The sequence below is a fragment of the Bombus pyrosoma genome, linkage group LG4 (genome assembly GCF_014825855.1).
Source record: "Bombus pyrosoma isolate SC7728 linkage group LG4, ASM1482585v1, whole genome shotgun sequence".
Classification (NCBI taxonomy): Eukaryota; Metazoa; Arthropoda; class Insecta; order Hymenoptera; family Apidae; genus Bombus; species Bombus pyrosoma.
The window spans coordinates 8125-31021 of NC_057773.1; the positions used below are offsets into that span (position 1 = coordinate 8125).

Below are 22897 nucleotides of genomic sequence, written 5' to 3' on the forward strand. Positions count from 1 at the left end.
TTTTGCTCTGGAAACGGCTATTTCCAACGCCTTCTTGTACATAGGGCAGTTCACGTTGGAGGCTGCGTGATCGCCCTTCTTTCTTGCCTTTCTGCAGTTCACGCAGCTGGCGTTCTTCTCCTTACTTTTGCACTCTTTTGTGCTGTGTCCGCTCTCCGCGCAGTGCGCGCAGATTTCATAGTTTACGCGGCAGCATTTTGCCACGTGCCCGTATCCTTGGCATTTGTAGCAGCGACTGACCGCGATATAGTCGCGGACCTTACACGCGTTCCACGAAATGTATATTTTTCCCCTTAACAATTTTTCCCTTACCTGGGGGAGTACTTCCATTACCCAGTTGGTTTCCTGGGAGTCCTTGCGGCCAGTCCTGAAGCAGAACTTGATGACTTCCACGTACTCTTCTTTTAGCCTGTCCTGGTTCTGCTTCTTCATGCAGGCCATTATTTCCTTCTCTGGAATATCCCGTGGTATGATCACCCGGGGTTGTCTTTTTTGTGGAGTGCTGGTTTTTAGGCCAGCCTCCTTTAATTTCGCGTTCTCCGTGAACGCTTTTAGTCCTTCCGGCTTCGCCGTTTCCACGACTAGGCCGTTTCCGCTGATCTTCTTTACCGCGGTAACCTGCATCCCCTTTTTACGGGGATTTACCAAGGTAAACACCGCCTCCCTCGCTTCCTCACTCGTCTTTATCTCGCTGTCCGCTGCCTTTGGGCGGATTATTACCACATTCTTCGGTGGTTTTACAGCGCTCTGCCCGACCGTATTGCTGGTCATTTTCACCTTCACCGCGTAGGAGGGCTGCTTTTGTTCAGTCCTCGCCGGTTTTCTTTACTGCTGTCTTCAGCCGCTTGCTGGCTTGCAGCGACTTATTTACCGCGCTCAGTATCTCCTTATCTTTCTTTTCTGAGCCGGTGCTCTGTTCTAGCTTACCGGTCAGATAACTGAGGTGGCACTGTGCATGTGTGTTGTCCGGGGTATTAGTAGCTGCTGGTTGTAGATGCCGCCGCTGTTGGGGTACTGCAGTATTTTTCTTCCTATTTAAGAATCGTGGAAGAAAAATCGGACTTCGGTCGCCGGGATTCGATCCCGGGATCCGAACGTTCGTAACCTAAGGCGCTAACCACTACACTACCGTCGTCTGTTGCTAGTTAGTCTCGAGTGGCGGTATTTGTGTTGTCGAGTGCCGCCACATAACCTATCGTGGGGCAGGAGTTCCTCCACAATTCCTCTCATGTCTTTAAAGAACCGCATGATTGTTGCGGTTTGGTCCTTGTTTACCTTCTTACTGGGATCAAGGCAGAAGGCTAACACTTTACTTTCTATTTCCCCAGCCTGTACCCTAATGTCGGGTACCGGCCGGGTTTTTTCATTTATCGGTCGCGAATCTTGCTGTTTCGCTTCCTTATCTTCCTCCTCGGTCCTCTTCCTCTTCTTCATCTCCGGGCTCTGTTCCTCCATTTCTTGTGTTTTTAGGGGTTGCAAGATCACCCTTGCCTGTGTGGCGGGTGGAGTCTGTCCTCGTGCAGACATCTCAGTTCCCAGACACTAAGTCCAGCGGCGTGTTGTTTTCCCCGCACAATCTCTACGTCCAGCGGCGTATTATTTTTTGCACACGCGACTAAGTCCGAAGGCGTAATGACGGCACAAGATGACCGCTTTTTCTCCCCCGCACTTGTCACTGCACTTTTAAATGTTCCGCGCGACGGTCTGCCACCATCGGTAAGGCTGCTTCCGCTCTGCTGGGCAGCTTCGCTGATAGCCCTTGTGGCGGCGTTTTCGGCGCAGACCCCAATATGGCCGCCACTGCCCAGTTCACACGTAGCCCGTGCGGCGGCGCTCTAGTCGCGCGTCCCAAGATGGCGTCCTCTCTGTCTTAGCCACCACAACAGTTTTCTTTTGCTTTTTTCCGCTTCTAATGAAGCGAACTCCACTAGTTCTTATACTCACTTTTACTCCAGGGCACTATCACTTCACTTTCTTACACTTTTATTGTCCAAATTCTTCGATTATCCGCGAGATTTCAGTCATAGACTACGGAGTGACACGCACGCGTCCTCCCTGCTTGCTGACGTCACGAAGACTACGACTACTTGGCAGATCTTCCGCACTCAGCGGAGCCCCGTACAGGACCCTGAATCGAACCACTCCCTCGTACAGTCGACGAACTTCGACTCCAGCCCCGCCAATGTTTGGTAATAGGCCGCATAAGGCGTTGGCTGCGGCCGTCACTTTAGGGACCAGGAGCTCAAAGTGCGGCCCGAACATCCGTTGGCTGTCAATCGTGATGCCCAGGTATTTCATCTGGAGCGCCACCTGTATTTCCTCTCCGCAGATGTTCACACAGAGGCCAGGAGGAGAGATTCTTCTACGGTGTTGGTCAAAGAACCACATGGCCTCGGACTTGGCAGGTGACATGCTCAAGCCCAGCTCCTGAATGGCGCGAACCGCGCACGCCACGGCGACCTCGCCGAATTGCAGAGTCTCATAAAACCATCGTCCTTCGGCCAGGACCAAAGTGTCATCAGCGTAGCAGACGATGCCCGTGCCCGGAGGCAGGGGGCAGCGAATGACCGAGTCATATGCCGTAATCCACAGGATGGGTCCCAACACAGAACCCTCTGGACCCCCCTCTCGACCGACCTTCGCGCTTCTTCCTCGCTGTTGTCCTTATAGGCGACCCACCTGTCGTTCAAATGACACGGACAAGGTAGGGGGGTACCTCGAAGCGTTCCAGCGCCTCCACTATCACGTCCCAGGGACCATGGGACGGTCACTTTTCAAAACATTACTGAAAATGAAGATCATGATGAAATGACGGAATCATTCAAATCAGACGACCCACCAGAGCCATACGCTTCAACGGAGCAAAGCGAATCTAAAAAGGGGGGAATGTAACACGCTCAGAAACAGTAATAGGATAGGCTAGACATCCTGCATGCCACAGTCATCGAAACAATAACCAAACAGTAACGGAATAGCCGCCTCTGAGATACACCAGACGACAACCCCTCCAGGGGTACTAAAACCTCAGTATAAAGACCCTCCCAAATAAGCACTCGACTGATGTCGGATCTGTTGTAACACTTTGAGCCGTCACTCTGTTGGATTTGTATAATAAATTCTATTACCATATACAAAGTTCAATTTCTTCACCTTATTTGTGAAACGTTCGAACTACGACGCGAGGATATTGTGACATCAACCACATCTCAGTCCACATCAGAGACCAGGCTACACACCGCGGGCAAGATGGCAGCCAGATTTCTACACATCCTTACTGGGTACCCTCAATAGTCTTAAAGACCCACCATAAATCTTGGCATTTTCATAGTTAAGTTCCTTCAGACCAAACAAGCATCTTTTATTTCAAGTGTCCTTTACATTTATTGTTTAATACGGGAAGATACAGGAAAGTTGGTTTTTCTTACGTTCGGTATCTTCCGTTAGCAACTTTCTCTCGAGTGCGGCTAAGTAAGACCCTTCCTAGTCCACCAACCAATCTTCTTATTATCCAATCAAAAGCAATGTCTATTGCCCTCACTTTCCTAGCCAAAATTGTCCTTAACGAATCAGCTCATCCTGTGTCCTTAGACACACCCATCATTAGCTTTCCTCCGTCACAACATCGTCACTAAACTTCACTTATTCTCTATCTTTAGAATAATCAACATCTCTTTACCGAGTTTCTACCCTTAGACCAGTCACGTACTTAACTTATACGTACGCATCAGTGTAACTAGCTTCTATATAAAGTTGTTGGAGTAAACTGTGATTTATACGTGTCAATTCAGTGTATATCAAATTGTGATTATTAAATTCATAATAAAGCTTGATAAAAAGAAAATTAATAGTTGTGTTACGGCTCAACCCTCTTGTTTTTATAACTTAAGTCTCAAGTTTACGTGACAAGATCACCGGCAATCTATCATTTTCTTGTGTTTCCTACGTGACAATGGCAATATCGCTTCATGAGTGGATTCCTAAGCTGTTTATGTATAATCTTATGAAGTGTAGAATGATACCCCCTCAAATGGCTGTAAGATTTTTTGATCTCATATTAATCCGTCATCATGGATCGGATTACGTCTTCGGGGATAGTCCGAACTTGACAATCGTCGTGGCAATAGTAATATTACTTCCAAAATTTTTGAGCCCCATAAGCATGGGATGTGGTAATGAAATCAGTCCAAGTGAAGATGAATTTGATTTTTCGTTGTTGAACATCGAAATTATCTTTATTCATAAAACACTTAACAATAGAGAGGAGGAGAGCAGTGATGAAGATAGCGATGAAGTAAGAAGTGTAAGAAGCTATTTTTGACGGTTTAGAGATATATTCAATTAATTCTTATAGTCTTTATAATTCAGTAAAAAAACAGAGAAACGAACGAAGTATGTAAAAACTTTAGTTGAACAATTGCGAAGAGATTTTCGCCAGACTTGTGATCGAGCTTCCACCTCTATCTCTAGTTTCGATGAAATCCGATTGTGAATGGAAAGCTACATGTTATTCTAACAGGAGTCGAAAGGGTTTGTAAAGTTTACCCTCAACGAAATAATCCTGGCGAAAGACATTAAACAATATATTATTGTGATATCTGCATCGACAAGCCGAGGATTTTGGCGATTGTTTTATAAAATACCATACGAAGAAACAATACAGAACTTAATATTTAACAAATTTACTTCTTTCAGATGTAAGGGTACATAAAATATTAAAATATAATAGTTTTATACGTTAATTTGTATACGAAATCATTTCAAGTTAGCTGTAAGAAATTCACCAAATATACGAAAAATAGTCTCGAGTTGCCGAAACGAAAAAGTCCTCAACTGCAAAGGATTATTACAATCCTCGTGAAATTTCAAAATGTTTCGTGTAACACACATAATATATTTATTTACGGTATCTATAACTGCTTGAATACTTTTGTGAGTATAGTAATAACTATATAGGTATACTATATTTTGCATAAAAAACAAACATCCAAAGTATTATGACAATAACAAACGTTAATAACAATTGTTGTTCATGTATTTCATCTAAAATTCAATAAAAATAAGCGATTTTTTCAGCAGTTTCTCATACGAGAAACTCATGCAATAGAATTTGTTCACCCACATTGATTTTAATATTACTTTTCAAAGTTCAATATATAGTCATAGATTACAAAAATGTATTACAAATAAAATTTACGTAATTGATATATATATAGAAACGTCGGGGGAAAACATCTGTCATATAAATAAAATTCCTTTTTCTTCTTTTAATATTGATTGTACAAGCTAAACATAAGTTTAGAAAGTCAATATCGCTCAAACATGTAATCTTTATAACTAAACATTATTATTACAGTCTTTTAACAGAAACTAGCAAACTGAACACTTGACCTTACATAGAGTATTAGATCTTGTATTAAGTTATTAAATTTGTTATGGATTTAAAAATGTCAGAGTTATAAATATGTTTCATAATAAAAAGAATTCATGCATACTGATTCAAAAATTATTATAAATGCGACTCGATAATTATTACATCAATAAGTAATTATAATACAGTCACGACGTACACAGTATGTGTTTTATATGTATTTCACAAAGTAAATATTTATTTAAGATTACTACATGAGTTTAATTAAATTATTTTTAAATCGTATTTATAATAACCACAAAAATTATTCATTTATTAGAAGTTTGAAAATCAGTACTTCTAGAGGATCTATTTACTATATAATATATATTTATAATTTTAACATATTAAAGCTCTGGCAAACTTAATATCTTAATACCATCATTGATGTAGTAATTCGAATATGTTTCTTAAAGTATAAACATTAATGTAATAATTATTACCAACTCGCATTTATGATAACCATAAATGAATAATATGCCAATATTAAGACTAATCATTCCGATTCCTTAATGGCGTCAATGGTTTATGTGGAGAAGGAATAGGTGTCGCAAAAGTGTTCTGTGAAATTCCTAACATGTTCTCTTTTCCCTTACTATGCACACGTTTATCTTCTGCTCTCAATTTTTCTATCATCTTGTGCTGCTGTTCTATTGTCCTCATCTTCGCATATAAATCCTAAAAACAATTTACATTTTATCACATTTATTTTACAATCAATCAATATATATTACATAAGTATTTAAGTACTTATGTATATAAGTTAATACTTGCAACTAAAAAAAGCAAAGACAAAATAATTAGACCCAATGCAAATGAAATCGAACAATACCATTTACGCAATAGAAATAATTTATTTATATACATTTACTATTCTCAGTCAATATATACATATTCTCTCCTATTGTTTAAACAAATAATTTGGGCACACTAATTAGTGAATACCTAAACAACAAAGTGCCAGCCTAAATTCACACAAAATTATGGTATATCATTTATGTAAAATAAAAGAAGCCAAATAGTTTGTCAAATTCAGTACATTATAGCAATGAATAAACATTTATTAATAATAACGCACACAAAAATAAACAGTGAGACGAAGTAACATACTATAAATATAAACAGAAAATTTAATATTTTCATTAAATAATTTAACAATCAATATTTGTTTCAATGTTCAATGTTTGTAATATTAAAAGATATTACTACTATTATGATAAGGATATCAATTCAACATGCAATATAAAATGATCGCGATGCCAAGACAGATAGTTAAACGCACCTGTTCGAGTTGATTGATTTTATCTTTCAGTTGAGATACATGTTTAATTCTTTGCCTGTGATTATGATGACCAACAACTTCAGCGTATTTTTCATGGATTTCTTGATAATCTTTTAGAAGTTGCTCGTTATATTTGGAAAGCTTTTTCACTTCACTAAACAGACAAAAATAAATTTATTTTACAGCTTTCTTAGATTATTCTTATTTTTAGAGGAGAAAACAACGTACTCTTCAGCTGCTTCTCGACGGGATTTTTCTTCTTCAAGTTTTTCTATAATCGTTTTTTCTAAACTTCTCCATTTGTTCTGTTCTTCTTCGAATAATTCATTACGTTTCTACACAGATACAATATTTTTAAATAAATTACATATATGTTACAAAATACATCAATTACTGTATTTTTTTAAATTCTTTTCTTTATCTTTTTAGATATAAAACAAAAAAAAATAATCGATTACCGGTATCTGACTGTCCTTTTCTTCAAGGCATTTAATTTTATCAGAAAGTTCTCCTATTTTCAAACTTGCCTGTAAAAATAGTAAAAATAATTAAATTCATATATTTTATTACGTAAAAAGGAAGCATTAATATAGCAATTTCGAGAGCATACTTCATTTAAAGTAACTTTATGAATTTCTGATTGATGCTCTAACAATTTATTTAAGTCTTCTATTGCTGTTTCACGTTCTTTCAACTGTTCATTAAATTTGTTGTTTAGCACATCCACTCGAGAAATTTCGAGTTCTTGAGCATCGTTTCTTTCTTCCAACTTAAGCAGCATACTTTGTGCTTCAGCAAGATGGTTAGCCATTTCTTGAAGCTGATTTTTCATCTAAAATTCGAAAAGAGATGATGAAATGATTTACTTTCCTCTTTAAGCAATTAATCACATTATATCTAAATAATTATTAAAATTCTTAAATGTTTCACTTGTTAAAATTTTTAATACTTTTGAAGCAAAAATAGAAAATAAAGAGCACCTCAATATTTTGAGCGGTCTTCGCATCATTTTCAGCTTGTAATTTCGCAACTTGTCTGGTTGCTATTTTCTTTAAGTCATCGATTTTAGCTTCGAATACAGATTTTAATGATTCTAATTCGCTTAAACTTTCAGCTTCGAGTTGATCGACTAATCCCTTTTTGGCGTCTAATTGATCCATCAAAACATGCACCTGTTCATGTACTATTTGAGAGTTGTTGCGCATAATACTCAATAAATCACGATGTTCGTTTATGCAATCTTCACCACGTTTTAATTCATGCTGTAATCTTTCCACTTCAGCATTACTTTGAGCCAAACGTTTAGTTAAGGCAGCAACTGATGCTTGATTTTCAGCCATTATAACTTCGAATCTAAATAAAATTTCGTACATGTATACATATGTGTGTGTGTGTGTGTGTGTGTGCGCGCGCGCGTGCGTGTGAGTACTTATTTATAAAAATACATATAGTTCTTTCTGTGAAAAATGATGTACCTCTTTCGTCTAGCTACCATTTCCGCTGCCTCTGCTCGAATTTGATCTTTTAGAGCTCTTAATTCATCTTTCTTTTCTGCTAGTTCAGTTTCTGCTCGATCTAATTCTATTTGTAAGCTTTGGCCAAAACTTTCCTAAATTCGTTTAATCAATTATTACAAACTGGTACTTTGAAATATTATCTTTATTTTTGATTACGTTTTACAACCCACCTGAGTTTCTGCAGAGTTCTTTAATTCTTCCAGAGTCGCGGAAAGTCTATTAATTTCAGCATCTTTAATCGCCAGTTTTTCGTCTAATGCCGTTCGTTCCATTTCTACTCGCGCTAAACACGCTTTATACCTTTCCGCGGTAAGTCGCATTTCTTCCTCTACAGTAATCTTTGCCTCTCTGATCATAGCATTTATCTAGATTAATAAGTTCATTTTAAAAACTATATGCATACGTTCTTGCAAAAGAGCATAAAATATTCGGCAAACATCACAGAAACTGGAAGAGAGAATACTAAAAGAGGTTTCGAAAAAGGAATAGTGTCCACAATAAAAATTCTTTCTCTCTTTTTCTTCTCGGTATAGTAAAAAAGAATTTTTATTGAACGATTTTTTATTGGGTGTTAGAAGAAAGAACTCAGTCAGTGATGTTTTTTATTTTACGCACGTGTGACCCGCTTACTTTCGCGTCACTATCAGCAATCACTCTTTTTACTCTTTCCTCACATTCGGTACGACAAGCTGCCAATGTTTCTCTCGTAACAGCTTCTGCATTCGCTACTAATTTATCGGCATGTTGTTTAATTCGTTTCGTTTCTTCTTCGATCATTTTGCCCGCAGCTTCTTTTACTTCTGATACTTCTTTGTCTCTTGCTATCGTTAGCTATGCAAAAAATTAGTATATGTTATTTCACAAAAAGATTATTATATAACAAACAATGTATGTAAATCTTGTCTATGTTTCGAATTAAAATATACAAAAAAATATAAAACAAAATATGAATATACATTTTCTATCTCTTTTATATAATTCAATCTTGCATCCTCCAATTGCTGTTTCAGTTTATATTTCTCTTCATCATGAAGCTTTATTATATCACCTAATTCTTCCTGATGTTTTTTCAAAATAAAAGTGTGTTTTCTATGTGAATCTTCTAATTCTTGATGCGCCTCACGTAAACGATTATTAACCTGAATTAAAATAAAAAGTAGGAAGTTAAGAAAATGTTTCTATTATTATTCAAACAGGTAAAAATATTAATATTTACATCTTTGGAAAGATTTTGAACGTTTTCCAGTTCTTTTCTAAGAAAATTATTTTGTTCGTCAATATCTTTTACTTTAGCTTCAATTTCTATCCTACGCGATATTTCAAATTCGTTTTCATTGACAAGGATCACTTTTTCTTTTCCAAAATCGAGTTTCAATTTATTAGTTTCTTCTTCATATTTATATCTAAGATCACCCACTTTTTTCGAAAAATTTTCGACAACTTTTTCATATTCACCCTTTAGTTCGTCTAATTCACATTGAAGGGCAGATAGTTGTCCTTGTAGTTCAAGAATTACATTTTGTCGCTTTTGCAACTTTAGCTCCAACTTATCACGTTCCTCCATTAAATTACTAACACATGAATTAAGTTTAGCCTTTTCTTGTTCCAGCAAGCCAACTTCATATTTGTGACTTACTGTTATCTCTTCTAATTTTATTGTTAGTTCTTCAATTTGTATTTCGAGAGATTGAACCTATGAAGAACAAATTTTAAAAATTGTGATAGAATTACAATGTTTCCAAATCATTTTAATTCTTCGAAATAAACAAGTATTTACTCTTTTCACGTTTGTGTGTTTTTTATCTGCCAATTCAGATTCTAACGCTGCTATTCTTTTCGAGAAATCCGCGATACGATTTCTAAGATCACCTTCCATAGCTTTTCTTGCTTCAATTTCGCGTTCTTTCTCCTCTGAAACTTCCAAAAGCTGAGAACGAAGGCGCTTCACTTCGGTTTGATGCTTTTCATCATAACCATTTAAAATTTCTTGTTGCAATTTAGCCTGGATGCAGGAGTCGTTAATAAAATATTTGTTAGAAATAAAATTATACTTCTTGTTAGAAAGTATTTTACAACCATTATTTCTATGTCCTTTCGATGTTGCTCCTCTACTTCTGTTTGTTTTTTATGTAACTCGTCGAGTTGCAATTCTAATTTCTGCACTTCCTCCTTCATGTCCTCGATGTGCTTCTCAAGCTCTTGTATCGTCCTGTCTTTGTTGGAACATTCTACTTGAAGATCAGCTAGTTGATGCTCGGAATCGTACTTCAATTTTTGGTCGTTAGCAGTAATAAGCCCACGTGACTTCACTTTTGAACTTGATCTTGTTTGGTCTCGATTGTGTTTTCGTGGTGGTTGTGGCTGAAAATGCATATTGTTACTGATACTAAAATATTTTCTAAAAAAAACATATATTTTTTCATAACTCATTAACTCTCTGTAAGTTGCTGTATATCCAAGAGATACAGTAATTTGTGCCATAGTGCCAAGTTTTAAATAAAAAGTGTATGAATATATGAAAAAAATATAAATTTATTAAAACATACATTCCGACTATATATGCATTTGTTGTAAAAAGAATATAAAATATGAACAATTAAATAATACTTCTGTACATATCTCTCAGATCAACTGCATCCTTTGCAAGATCAATAAGAAAATTTTTTACATCCAATTAATTTCTATTTCGCACCGTTCTAAAAGTAATTGCCACATTGCTCGCATTTTTAGTGCACACTGATACATTGCACTCTGCACTGGCAACGCTTTTGTTGTCGTGAAATCTCTCTGACTTTTCAATAACAAAACCTTTTACTTTATTATCTAATTTTGGATCATACGCCCCTGGTGGAGGTACATCATCTGTAACAATTATTTCTTTTAAAATATAAATTAGGAAAAGATATATATATAGTGACTACAATAAGTATTTGTACATCATTATATTTATTATAGCATATATATACTAATATAATAATTATTACACACTAATTAATTACATTCAAGTATATTAAATTTAAAATTTCACTAATCCTATAATGAAACACAATTGTCATGACTACACTGATAAAATTCTAAACTTATCTAAAAATGTACAATAATATGCTATTTATATGAATCTGTTGGTGAATACACAAGTTTATATGGCCAAGTTATTCATACAATAGAAGTCTACTTAATTCTCTCCACTTTGTATAATTTATCAGAATTCTGTTATAATTTATCAGAAATGTTAATCAGAATTCACATTTGTATAAATGGATCCAAATATTTGCTTATAAATACATGATAAGTTTTAAAACTTATGATTATAGAAACTAATTTTTGAGGTCAGTAATTGTATAATTTGACTTAATTCTTTACTTATTTTGTGCAGAATATCAGAGAATGAATTCAGACAATTGCAATTTAATGTAATACCTTAACATAAAATTAATTCAATGTTTTATATGTAGAGGATGAAATGATAAATGACATATACTGCAAAATTCAAACAAAATATACATTTGGAAATAATAAAAAAAAATGTAAATAATAAAAGCATTGAGAAAGATCATTTGGCTAAATAGAGATAAACAAATACTTATTAGGCATTATATAATTAGAGTAATACTTAGCAATTGTTAAGATAATACAAGCACAATTAAAGTTCAGTTAATCAGGCACTAAATAAAGTTTTGTTCATATAAGTAGAATTCATATAAACTTACTATGTACAAACATATATTTATATATACAGCATGAAGAGTCACTTTAAACATATAAGACACTTATTAATATAATCCTTAATTGACTGCTTACATATTCTTTTGTGATTCCTACAATATATATATATATATATATATGCACCGAATATCTTGTAACTTGTACATATGTTTTCAGACTTATTTCAAACATTACCAATACAACAATGACAGTCAAATATCATTGAAGTGCTAATAAAAATTTATGTTTCATGTTTCATGTGTCATGTAAAGTTTTTATGAGTACTCAAATATTTGGATAAGCTACTATATGTGAAATGATAAATATCAATAAGTTTGAATAAATAATTGTAATATAATTATTGCAAAATAATTGTATGAAAATGAAATTCATTTGATTAATTTCCAAACATTTTTAGTTGATTTCATTATATATCGTGAAAAGTGGAAGGGGTAGTAACACAACTAACGTTAGTAAAAGAAATCCCGTTTCGGTAGGTGTTAGTGTACATAGAATAAGCGCAAATGAAAGACAGCTGTTTCCAAATACAAGAAACATGCTCTATGGGATCATCGAATTACCAGGTGTTCTCTCTAACGTCCAAACCACCCCTTCTTTCATAGTTGCGTAACAAAATCGATCTTGTATCATACACCTTTTATGCCCCTCTCTCTTATTCTTGCATGCAACACTTAATTTCAAGAATTAAATGGCTTCCGACGTCTCATCTTCTTATTTCATTATCTTATATTCTTTTTTATTTAGATAATTTAGTGATATTTATTTCTAATTATTATAAAATAACTATTACACATATACATATCTGCATCAGTAATGCACACACGCGCGCGCGCGCACACGCACACACGCACACACATTGTGTAAACATATATAATATACAGTAGCAGAAAAAAGTTTGAAACCACTACCTTTCTGGTAAATTATCGCGCTATGTTGTATATAATAAATAACCAATAGTCCGCAACTATTCGTTATTGAACTCCACTTTATTATAGCCTACTAAATTTCGATACATCAGAAAATAACACTTTTTTTAAATATACTGTCCATGTCTTGTACTGTTCAATGTCGCGAGCTTCAGTGAAAGCAATTCCCAGTTTCCAATTCTTACAACTGGACATTGGATTCTTCCGAAACGTACGTCCTTTAATGACAAAATCATGAAGATACCTTCAAAGAGTTCTTTCACAAATATTCAGAACATTAGTAGCATAAATTTCATTTTAAAAATCAGTAGCAGTTCGAAAATTATTCTTTTCGGATAACCGATGGATGCAATGGTCCATCTTTACTGTAATTTTTTGGTTCATTCTAATAGCATCCATTTTTTTTTTTTTTTCTAAAATTTGTAGGTATCATAACTGCTTGCACGTCATCTCAGATCTTTCAATAATATTTCCTATATTTCGGCAAATGGCTTTTTTCTCTTGCGTAGTGATGTAACAAATTTGCTATCTTCTAGGCGTAGATTGTTGTTATAAATTTAATATGTCATGTTAAACAGACTTATTATTATTGGATAAATTCGTACAACTACTGTATTTGAATATTCGTCTTAATGTTTGAACATTCGCAACAAATACAGCATTGAATTGTTTCATACTCATCCTTTCAAATACTGTTCATGTTTTTAAAGTCTCGTGGCCGTTCGTAAATAAATTTTGAGTGTGTATGTAATTGTAAGGACAATTTCGAACTGTAGGTCATTTAGAATCTATAATATAATGCAATAATCTATCAGAAAGGTAGTCTTAAACTTTTGTCCGGTACTGTATATATATACATATATTTAAATATTTTTTGGCTCCATAGCCTAGAAAAAGGATATATCATTAATAATTCTATAATAATTAAACGATCGATCGTTCATTATTTTTGTTATGAGATTTTTTCGCTACAATATGTTAAGTTATATTTGCAATAACATATATTTAAAATTTAAGTTACGTAAAGATAGAAATAAATAATAAGTTTAATTTTACCATTGACTTGTTTCAAGAAAATCAATGTGTTAACTAATAAAATTCTGCTAATCCAGTGAATAAAAATTAATTTTTGAAAATGATATATAAAACACTGTTATAATATACATATATTACTGTACAATACATAATATACGAAAATATTGCTAAGCTTCTATTTTTATTACTGTAAAATAAGAAATAATTTATTATTTACATAAATTCACATATAAATGCATAATACAAGTAATATTTAATACTTTGACAACTATTTCTCAAGTAAAAGACTCATAATTTAGAAGAAAAATTGTTTTCCAATACTGAAACATAATAGAATTTCTTATATTGTAATGTCATATTATATTTACACTATAAAAATTATATTATATTTGTTAAATACGTATACTACATACATTATACTGTACTTTCTGATAAGTAAACTTATCTTGTTAATTATAATTAACTGTACTAGTTAACAATAAAGGATATATGATAACTAGAATATGTATATGTATGTACTTCTACATATAAATAAATAATATTTCATATTGATATTAATATTTTCTAACATATCTTCAATTTACTTCCCGCCAAATACATATTGTGTAAATATAAAAATTACACAACATTTGGTAATTTCGAAAAAGTAGAGAGGTAATGAAAACAACAAATTTATAAAATAATAACATTACTATCATTTTACACATATAAGAGTACATACATTATAATGCGCACCAAGGAAAATAGAGTTATAAAGATATATGTTTACTTACTTTCGAATTCATTAAATCTTTGGATTTTGGCTTTTGAAAATGACATTGTGAAATGTTTTTAACGTATTTAGACAACAGAACACAACAAGAAACTAACAACTTTGAAAATAATGTTAATACTTATCACTGATTTTAGTACGGAGAAAAACACTGTTCACGGTGTTCGTTACACCAGTCGCCTCTTTGAACTGTAATCTTTGAATGAGAGGGAAAGGCACTAGTCACGACATTAACTTCCTAGTTGGATTCAAACATTTCTTCACTCCACCGGTCCTTCTGATTTGAAATAACGGTTACACAAGTTGAACAATAGTAAAATGACGAATCAACGGGCATGTGTTATGTAACTGACCAATCAAATAATAGATACATTTTTGCTATGAACCAATCCCGTACCAAAAACTTAGATCATTAGAAAATAAATTTAATGACAATTTACTGACGACATTTAAATGACAATTTATTTTATATATATAAGTTGAATATATATTCAACTAACATATACAATTACAAATTTATATTTTAAACTACTTTATTATGATTATAATTAATGTTTATAACATTATATGTTATTTATAATATCTAAAATATTTGGAATTTTTGGAGGAAAATTAAAAATTAAATTGTGATTTTATACTAGAATATCAAAATCTAAAGTTCAAGAATTTTTGTATACGCTCCTGATAAATGTTACATAAAAACTTAAAATATAGAATGTATGATTTTAAAAATTATTATACAATGTATATATAAAATTAAAAATAAATTTATAAAAAAATATTTGGTTAGTGTAAATAATAAAGTTTTGGTACGTTTATTTATTTGGATAAAATTTGCCACGTTGTATTGCATAGACCAATAAGATTCGTACATTATCTGCATAGCTGTAACGGGCTCGTGGTAGATCATTTGTATTTGTACTATATTAATTTATGCTGTTTGTAATGGATTTTAAAACAAGTATTATTATACTGTTGGGACTTATTTTAAGTTTAAATTATGTTTATGGGCAATACAGGATGAAAAACGTGAGAATTTAATTACTTTATTGCAATTGTTATACATATGGAAATGACAAATTAGTTTTTCAATTTCTTAAATTCGATCCATTTAAAAAATGATCAATGAAACAATTATGATAATATTAGTACGTTATTATTAATGCACTTTAACAATTTTATGCAATATACAAGTTTTCAACATAACAAAAATATGTTTAACCTTCAATCACTCAAAATTTACTTAAATTTAAGTTTTCTTATATTTAATGTAAGTAAAATAATGTATTTCAGACTCCTGGCTCTTCATTGTCAGACCGAGTGCAGCAGTTATCAGAATTAGCTCTCACGAGACCTGTGATTAAATTCAATGGGGCAAAATTTAAAGAATATGTTAAAACTACACCACGAAATTATTCTGTTGTTGTAATGTTTACAGCTATGGCACCTCAAAGACAATGTCACATATGCAGGTAATTTTAGTGTTAATTTATCTTCAAACTTTACTACATTTAATGTTAATTAGCCTTTTTATGTTTTTATTTTATCAGGCATGCAAACGATGAATTTGTAATAGTAGCGAATTCATTCAGATATTTACAATCTCATTCAAAGAAGTTGTTCTTTGCATCTGTAGATTTTGATGAAGGATCTGATGTTTTTCAAATGGTATGCAATATATCTATGCTTATGCAAGTTATTCCAGAAGGAAACTAAATAATTTTCATAGTATATTTGATAGGTTATTCTGAACCATAAAAATTATATATGTTAATAGAAACAGGGACCAATACTTAAATGACTTATAGTACTTATAGTATTTATTAAGAAGAGTAAAAAATATCTAATCAGTCTCCTTTTGATAGTAATGCTTTTAGCATAAAATCGATTTTTATTATTTATTAGGCTTCCATATCATGATCATATTTCACTTCTGACATAGAAGAATTGGAAATATTAGTTCAAGGTTGTAATAAGGTTGTATACAAGATTATTAACATCAATGAAGATTACTTCATAAACTCAAACTGTGGTAATTGATAATGTAGCAAAGTGAGTAACAATTATCTCAAAAAAAAAAAAAAAACATGAACCAAGTCTCAGTATATATGACCTTGATTCAGAATAATCTATTAAACACATGGTAGAATTTTTGTCTGTGACACTATATATATATAGGAATCTAATATGTGAGAAATAAAAATAAATGTATTTACATTTATAGATGCGATTAAATACTGCACCAGTATATATGCATTTTCCACCAAAAGGCAAACCAAAACCTGCAGATACTATGGACATTCAAAGAGTAGGATTTGCAGCGGAAGCAATTGCAAAGTGGATATCTGAACGTACTGATATTCAGGTATTTATATATATATATTATATATATATATATTATATATATTAAATACATATATATATTATATAATATATATATATGTATTTAATCAGTAAGAATCATATTAATATGTTCAAAATGTGTTATAGATCAGAGTACTTAGACCACCGAACTATTCTGGCACAGTGGCAATAATAATGTTGCTAGTACTTATTGGAGGATTTTTATACCTGAGGCGTAACAATTTAGATTTCATTTATAATAAAACAATTTGGGGTCTTGGTGCATTGGTAATAGTCATGGTATAAATATATTCATTGAAATGACAATTTATCTTCTAATGTTTTTTTAAAACAGTTCTTTACGCTTACAATGATATCTGGACAAATGTGGAATCATATTAGAGGTCCACCTTTCATACATAGATCACCCAGTGGAAACGTAGCTTACATACATGCTTCTTCTCAAGGCCAATTTATTTTAGAAACATACATTGTTATGATTTTGAGTATCCTTTTTATTAAAGTGTGTAAGTGATTCATAAAATAAATTTTAAACTAGTTTAACACTTAGGCATTTGTTGAACAAATATAGTATTATATATGGTGTTTAATCAAGTAATACAAAAATCAAAGTTTTTACTAAATCACCAAACATTTTCTATTTTTGAAAAACTATATATTGGTCATAAAACTATATTAAATTTCATTAAGATCTATTTCTTTTGTTTCATAAAGGATTAATGCCAAAATTGATTTGTCTTTTCTTAAATCGTAAATATTCGACAGTGAAATGTTATGGTTTGTGTACTGTACAGTTGTTATGACCTTACCATGGCTTTCTCAATGCATAGATATATAGCTAATATTTTTCTTAACAAAATGTAATAAGATGGAGCAGTGGTATTGGGTATGATATTAATGACTGAAGCCGCTTCACGTAAAGGTGATGTAAAAAAGCGACGAATATTCGCAGCAATAGGCGCTGGATTAGTCGCTATCTTCTTTAGTTTGCTATTATCAATATTTAGGAACAAAGTACAGGGCTATCCGTACAGGTAAATAAAATATTTTTAATTTGTATTTTATTCTTAATTGATAAAACATTTCCATATTGGTGTATATTAATATATTTATAAAAACATTAATTATTGTGATGTATGCAAAAATTCTGAATAAATATATTAATATATTCCACTTTTTACATTTTTCTAAGAATTACTGTTATCTCGTATCTCAGAGAGGATTAAATTATTTGTTTCAGCTTACTGTTCAAGTAAAAGAATACAAAAATATGCAAGAACTCAATATTTGTATATATTGCAAAGAAAATTTCTCACTTATTTGTCAAGATTAAAAATTAGGATACAAATAATAAATAGATACTTTAGCTTTAATTATTGTTAAAGTGTTGTATTTTAATCATAATTTACATTTGTTTGTACGTAATGTAAAATAAATTAATATTTAAAATCGTATTATTTGTTTTATTATTGTCTTAAGTCACATCAATTATGCAAGATCATTAGTGGTTGGAGATGTATGAGGGTATAACATGTGAGAAAATAGTAATGGTATAGACTTACAGGCTTATGTGGACTTAGAACTACCAGAGCCACACTGAAGTAGGCATATATTGCTGAATATAATTTATTTCAAATGTTATAAAAAGATATACATCATTAAGAAGATATAACTACTTCACTTCTTTCATTTAATTACAATATTGCTTCGTAAATATAATTAAGATTTCTGTAATAACATTATGTATACATATAATAAAAAGAATTTTCTCATACTTAAAAAATATAAGGAAGTAGAATTCTTCGCGACATTGGATAATTTTTAAATGTTTGTATATACCATTTGTGAGTCAGTACAGCAGTAACAGTCTAAAATAAAAGAAAGAAATTATTAATTCAAAGTTACATACATGCTTTAAAAATGTTATATAATATTTTTACCTGATTAATTATGACCCAAAGTGTAATATAATGAAAATTAGTACTTTGCCATAAAATAATAGAAAGTAGTATATAAATAATTATCTCTGTAAATTGCAATGCACCTGATATATACTCAAACAGACCACCATGTGGTATTTTATATGCTGTGGAAGTAATCTTTCTATCTTTATCATATCGTAAGTTACTAAGAATAAAATTTGTCCTGAGTTGTACATATGATGATAGTACGCAAATAATAGCACATATTAGTTGTAAATATGTAATTCTTCTCCAGGAAAAGTTTCCTTGTGAACCTATATGAGGAACATGCAGCATTAAAAGAAATTGGGCTCAATTAATTAAAAACAAATTTTAATCTGATATTTATAAGTGTTTAATTACCTTCAACAAAACCATCAGATTCACCTATGATACATACCAAAGTTCCTAGGTAATGTATGTATCCCATTAAGTAATGGCTAATATTCATCATATTATCACTAAAGATACTTACAAAATGTGTTTCATAAAATCGTTTCCAACAGTGTAAAGTTAAAAGTAGAGTTGCTATAAATGTACTTTCTGGTGATACTGCAAAACATTTGTTAAATGAAATGTTTACTAATAAAAGATATTTTTTATTAATTTTTTACGCCTGATTTTTACGCCTAATGATCTACGCCTAATGATCTACGCCTAAATGTTCCGTCGTCATACCGATATACATATTTCTTTTAATCAAGTCAATTCTCGAATTTATTTCTCTTTTAATTTTCCGCGATTTATTTTCGAGCACTTATCCAGACTTTAATAAGTAAATTTAAAATTCAATAGCATCTAAGTATTTACCTCGTGCTTGTCTGAATGATCCCAAACATATATTTAATATCCATATAACATTTTTGGAACTATTACCCGCCCATAAAAATTTACAAATTGTTAAATATAAGACATAACTTGAAACTGGTGCAGCCAAAATATAAAAATGTTTAAACCATCTAAAATGTTATAAATGATTACTTTTCCAAAAATATTGTAATAAACTAATAATATATTGATGAATTTGTTGAAAAGCTACTTTCTCAGTTGATGGGATTTGAATGGAACTTCTTTTAATCACTTTGTTATGACGTACATATAAGAAGAAAAATAATATGCGAATTCATCCGTATATTAATATTGTTCATGAATATGCTAACAATATTTCTTTATTAATTAAATTATCGATTGTTAAATATCATAAATGTATATAATGTGCTTAATCTATTTTTATTTTTTCTTTATTTTTTCTTAAAATTAGTAGGGTTCATCCGATCTTTTTTATTATTTCTCTTGTTATATTATTATTATTATTTATTTTTAGTCCGTATCTTTCGGCTTTGGACGATCTTTCGATTTACATTTCTTACACTTATTTTGCTTCTTATATACCTCCCCTCTTATCTACTCTATTGTATTGCACTCCCTTAGCTTATCTCTCACATCTAAACTAATGACTAAAAACTATTGCAACTTATGACTACACATTATTGCCACTTTTGGTCTTTTACCTCCTTGCTGTGCTACCTTCTTGTCTTTCCTCCCCGTCTTGTATTGCCCTTCTCTTCTCTATTATTGCTTTTAATTCTGTTAGTCCTTCTCCAGTCTCATTCAGTATTTTTTCCATGTCTTTTGGTTCTCCTATTATTTTACATTCTTCTATTACATGTCTCAGGTCTTCTTCTTTCCTTTTACATAGTCTGCATCTTTTTTCTCCCTCTTCTTTCCAGTATTCCCTTGCTTTGGTCTCATTTCCACATCTGAATCTTGCTAATATTTTTCTGTCCTTCCACTTCATCCTCCCTTCTAAGTATTTTGGTAACTCTTCTTTGGCGATTTTTCTGTAATGTCTGTTATATTTGGATTCCCTTATCCTTTTTCCCCTCTCTTCTGCTTCTCTCTTTCTTCCTTCTATAATTTGGTCTACTGTCAACCTTTCTTGCTCTTCTCTTGCTTCCATCTGTGTCCCTCCATTTTCACCTCTTCTAGTCCCTTCTTTCTCTTTCTTGCTCTTTTCCCTTCCTGGCCATTTCCCTAGTTTCTCTCTCTTTTCTTTATGCACTCCTTTACCAGCTCCTTTTTCGATTCTAGGTTTTTCTCCTCGTAGCTTGCTGCTCTTTTTAATGCTTTTTCCTTGATTTCTTCTAGCTTGCACTCTTCTATCAGTATATAGTTTGGTGTTGTCAAATCTAAACCTAAGATCCATTTCACGTATCTTCTTTTGATCCTATCTAATCTTTCTTCCATGTTCCAGCCCCATACCTCTGCTCCAAACAGCACCACGCTCTCTACCAATGCTCCAAACATCTTCATTCTCCTCTTGTAGTCCTGTTTGAATATTCTTTCTCCCACGCTCCATGTTTTCTTCATTACTATTTTTGCTATCTTTTTCCTGTCTTGTATGTGCTTCTCATCACTGCCGTTTTTCTGTAGTATGTACCCTAGGTATCTTATCTCGTCCACTTCTTCTAATCCTTCCTCTCCCCATTTGCACTTTCTTTGTCTCATTTTATTCCTTCTTTTTTTGAATACTACTATTTTTGTTTCTTCCGTGCTCAGTTCCAGTTCGGCTTCTTTTAAAAATTTGTTGAGTCTCCTTAACATCTCCTTTAGCTCCTCTTCTCTATCCGCCATCAACACGATATCGTCTGCGTATGTCAGTGACCATACCTTTTTTCCTCCTATCGCTATGGCCCCGGCTTGTCCTTTCCTTAGTTCCCCTTCCAGCCCTGCCACATAGATATTGAATAACGTCGGGCTCAGCGGGCATCTTTGTCTGACTCCCCTTACTGTCCAAAATTCTTTTGTGTTGTGGTTCTTGATCCTTACCACATTCTTCGTTCCTGTGTATAATTCTTTAATCCTTCTGGTTGGTTTTTCGCTAACCCCCATCTTTTCCATTTCCTCCTCCAATTCTCTTGTTATATGTAGGTCACAACAAAATGATTAAAAAGTATCCCGTTCAAATCTATGGATTTCTCAACAAATTGGCCAATATATCAATTAATTAATGTATTATATTATTATTACTCACCTTTTAGGTACTTCTGCATGTGTAATTATTGATTGATAAGTAATGCAGAATTTACCATAACGAAAAGTACGAGTTATCAAAATGGGCAGGTAGGTTTCCATATAAATGAGTAATAGTCCAAGAATACCCGTAAATAACGAAGCAGCAATGAATATAATAAGTATAATATTTATTTGCATTTTATTTTAATTCTTACTAACGAAGTAAATGTAACACTGTTTATATTCTGATACGTCTGCTACTACTTATTTGTTCCACTAAATCCACTTTCATACAAGTTAATATACTGGAATAAAGTACATACGTATATTTATTTATACGTACATATGTATATAAGTATGATTGCAACTATATACATATGTATGTATTATTGTTATCTAATCAACATTTCATAGCTATGTACTGTAATGGAACTGATTGAATAGTTATCGTATGTACAAGGACTATAGTTGAGGAGCACTTATTGTTCTCATGGTATTTCCATTAATCTTACAAAAAATTGTTTAAAACAAAGGATCAGTGTCGATTTAGTTACAAACTATAATAAAAGAATTTGCTTGATTTTTGCAAATGACATTATATATTCTTAATTTGATAGAGTTATAGCTGACTCCAAAATGGATTCAGTAATTCTATTAAACTATTAAACTATTTTCAAATACAATGAAATCGTACACATTCTAATGATCTTCGAGATTTTTTATGTATTAAACATTTTTTGCAGATAGTACTTCAAAATTTATTAACGATAACTTTCTACAAATTCACCGTTTTTACATGATTTTGGATCTGTTGTGAATAAATTGGAACCCGAACTGACTAGCTTAGTATAAATCATGTGCAAACTGGAAACAGGGGGAGTAGAAAAGAAAG

The 22897-nt window shown here is 32.2% G+C and overlaps 4 protein-coding genes across 13 annotated transcripts; 1 reads left to right on the forward strand and 3 right to left on the reverse strand.

Moving 5' to 3' along the window:
• Window positions 1-2028: 2028 nt before the first annotated feature.
• Window positions 2029-2412, reverse strand: LOC122566625. Its single transcript, XM_043724180.1, has one exon. It carries the CDS (start codon window positions 2410-2412, stop codon window positions 2029-2031), a length of 384 nt encoding a protein of 127 aa, XP_043580115.1.
• A 2837-nt stretch (window positions 2413-5249) lies between these two features.
• Window positions 5250-14929, reverse strand: LOC122566449 (hyaluronan mediated motility receptor-like). Of its 7 annotated transcripts, none has more exons than XM_043723666.1 (16): window positions 14667-14929; window positions 12493-12602; window positions 10899-11068; window positions 10283-10567; window positions 9984-10208; window positions 9423-9899; window positions 9163-9345; window positions 8822-9037; window positions 8377-8571; window positions 8165-8298; window positions 7670-8042; window positions 7300-7521; window positions 7148-7216; window positions 6918-7024; window positions 6690-6843; window positions 5250-6085 (listed from the first exon to the last, which is right to left on the reverse strand). In XM_043723666.1, the coding sequence occupies exons 2-16, from the start codon at window positions 12560-12562 to the stop codon at window positions 5900-5902; spliced, it is 3066 nt and encodes a 1021-aa protein (XP_043579601.1). In that variant the 5' UTR covers window positions 12563-12602; window positions 14667-14929; the 3' UTR covers window positions 5250-5899. The 7 variants fall into 7 exon arrangements, with proteins under 7 accessions (XP_043579601.1, XP_043579602.1, XP_043579600.1 ...); XM_043723667.1 differs by having other exon boundaries at window positions 12493-12603; window positions 14791-14926; XM_043723665.1 differs by having other exon boundaries at window positions 12493-12697; window positions 14667-14683.
• A 604-nt stretch (window positions 14930-15533) lies between these two features.
• Window positions 15534-18483, forward strand: LOC122566490 (tumor suppressor candidate 3). The gene is made up of 8 exons (XM_043723811.1): window positions 15534-15694; window positions 15959-16137; window positions 16216-16333; window positions 16890-17030; window positions 17156-17296; window positions 17364-17514; window positions 17898-18063; window positions 18270-18483. The coding sequence occupies exons 1-8, from the start codon at window positions 15599-15601 to the stop codon at window positions 18283-18285; spliced, it is 1008 nt and encodes a 335-aa protein (XP_043579746.1). The 5' UTR covers window positions 15534-15598; the 3' UTR covers window positions 18286-18483.
• Window positions 18484-18639: 156 nt separating this feature from the next.
• LOC122566489 (polyprenol reductase) lies at window positions 18640-22893 on the reverse strand. 4 transcript variants are annotated; one of them, XM_043723810.1, is made up of 6 exons: window positions 22700-22844; window positions 22025-22310; window positions 19801-19949; window positions 19354-19542; window positions 18970-19265; window positions 18640-18897 (listed from the first exon to the last, which is right to left on the reverse strand). In XM_043723810.1, exons 2-6 carry the CDS (start codon window positions 22201-22203, stop codon window positions 18805-18807), a joined length of 906 nt encoding a protein of 301 aa, XP_043579745.1. In that variant the 5' UTR covers window positions 22204-22310; window positions 22700-22844; the 3' UTR covers window positions 18640-18804. The 4 variants fall into 4 exon arrangements, with proteins under 4 accessions (XP_043579745.1, XP_043579744.1, XP_043579742.1 ...); XM_043723809.1 differs by lacking the exons at window positions 18640-18897; window positions 18970-19265; window positions 19354-19542; window positions 19801-19949 and adding an exon at window positions 20825-21907 and having other exon boundaries at window positions 22793-22893; XM_043723807.1 differs by lacking the exons at window positions 18640-18897; window positions 18970-19265; window positions 19354-19542; window positions 19801-19949 and adding an exon at window positions 20825-21907 and having other exon boundaries at window positions 22700-22840.
• Between the last annotated feature and the right edge of the window lie 4 nt (window positions 22894-22897).

What these genes read in the sequence shown, in the direction of transcription:
- LOC122566625 (XM_043724180.1), bottom strand. Translation starts at nt 2,412, where the DNA reads ATGTCACCTGCCAAGTCCGAGGCCATGTGGTTCTTTGACCAACACCGT.
- LOC122566449 (XM_043723666.1), bottom strand. Translation starts at nt 12,562, where the DNA reads ATGATACAAGATCGATTTTGTTACGCAACTATGAAAGAAGGGGTGGTT. An exon ending in GAAAGGACATAGAAATAATG is followed by an intron (nt 10,209 to 10,282) that starts GTTGTAAAATAC and finishes TCCTGCATCCAG; the next exon opens with GCTAAATTGCAACAAGAAAT. An exon ending in AAAAGGACAGTCAGATACCG is followed by an intron (nt 7,025 to 7,147) that starts GTAATCGATTAT and finishes GTATCTGTGTAG; the next exon opens with AAACGTAATGAATTATTCGA.
- LOC122566490 (XM_043723811.1), top strand. Translation starts at nt 15,599, where the DNA reads ATGCTGTTTGTAATGGATTTTAAAACAAGTATTATTATACTGTTGGGA. An exon ending in GGCAATACAGGATGAAAAAC is followed by an intron (nt 15,695 to 15,958) that starts GTGAGAATTTAA and finishes AATGTATTTCAG; the next exon opens with ACTCCTGGCTCTTCATTGTC. An exon ending in AGACAATGTCACATATGCAG is followed by an intron (nt 16,138 to 16,215) that starts GTAATTTTAGTG and finishes TTATTTTATCAG; the next exon opens with GCATGCAAACGATGAATTTG.
- LOC122566489 (XM_043723809.1), bottom strand. Translation starts at nt 22,203, where the DNA reads ATGCAAATAAATATTATACTTATTATATTCATTGCTGCTTCGTTATTT. An exon ending in CATGCAGAAGTACCTAAAAG is followed by an intron (nt 21,908 to 22,024) that starts GTGAGTAATAAT and finishes ACATATAACAAG; the next exon opens with AGAATTGGAGGAGGAAATGG.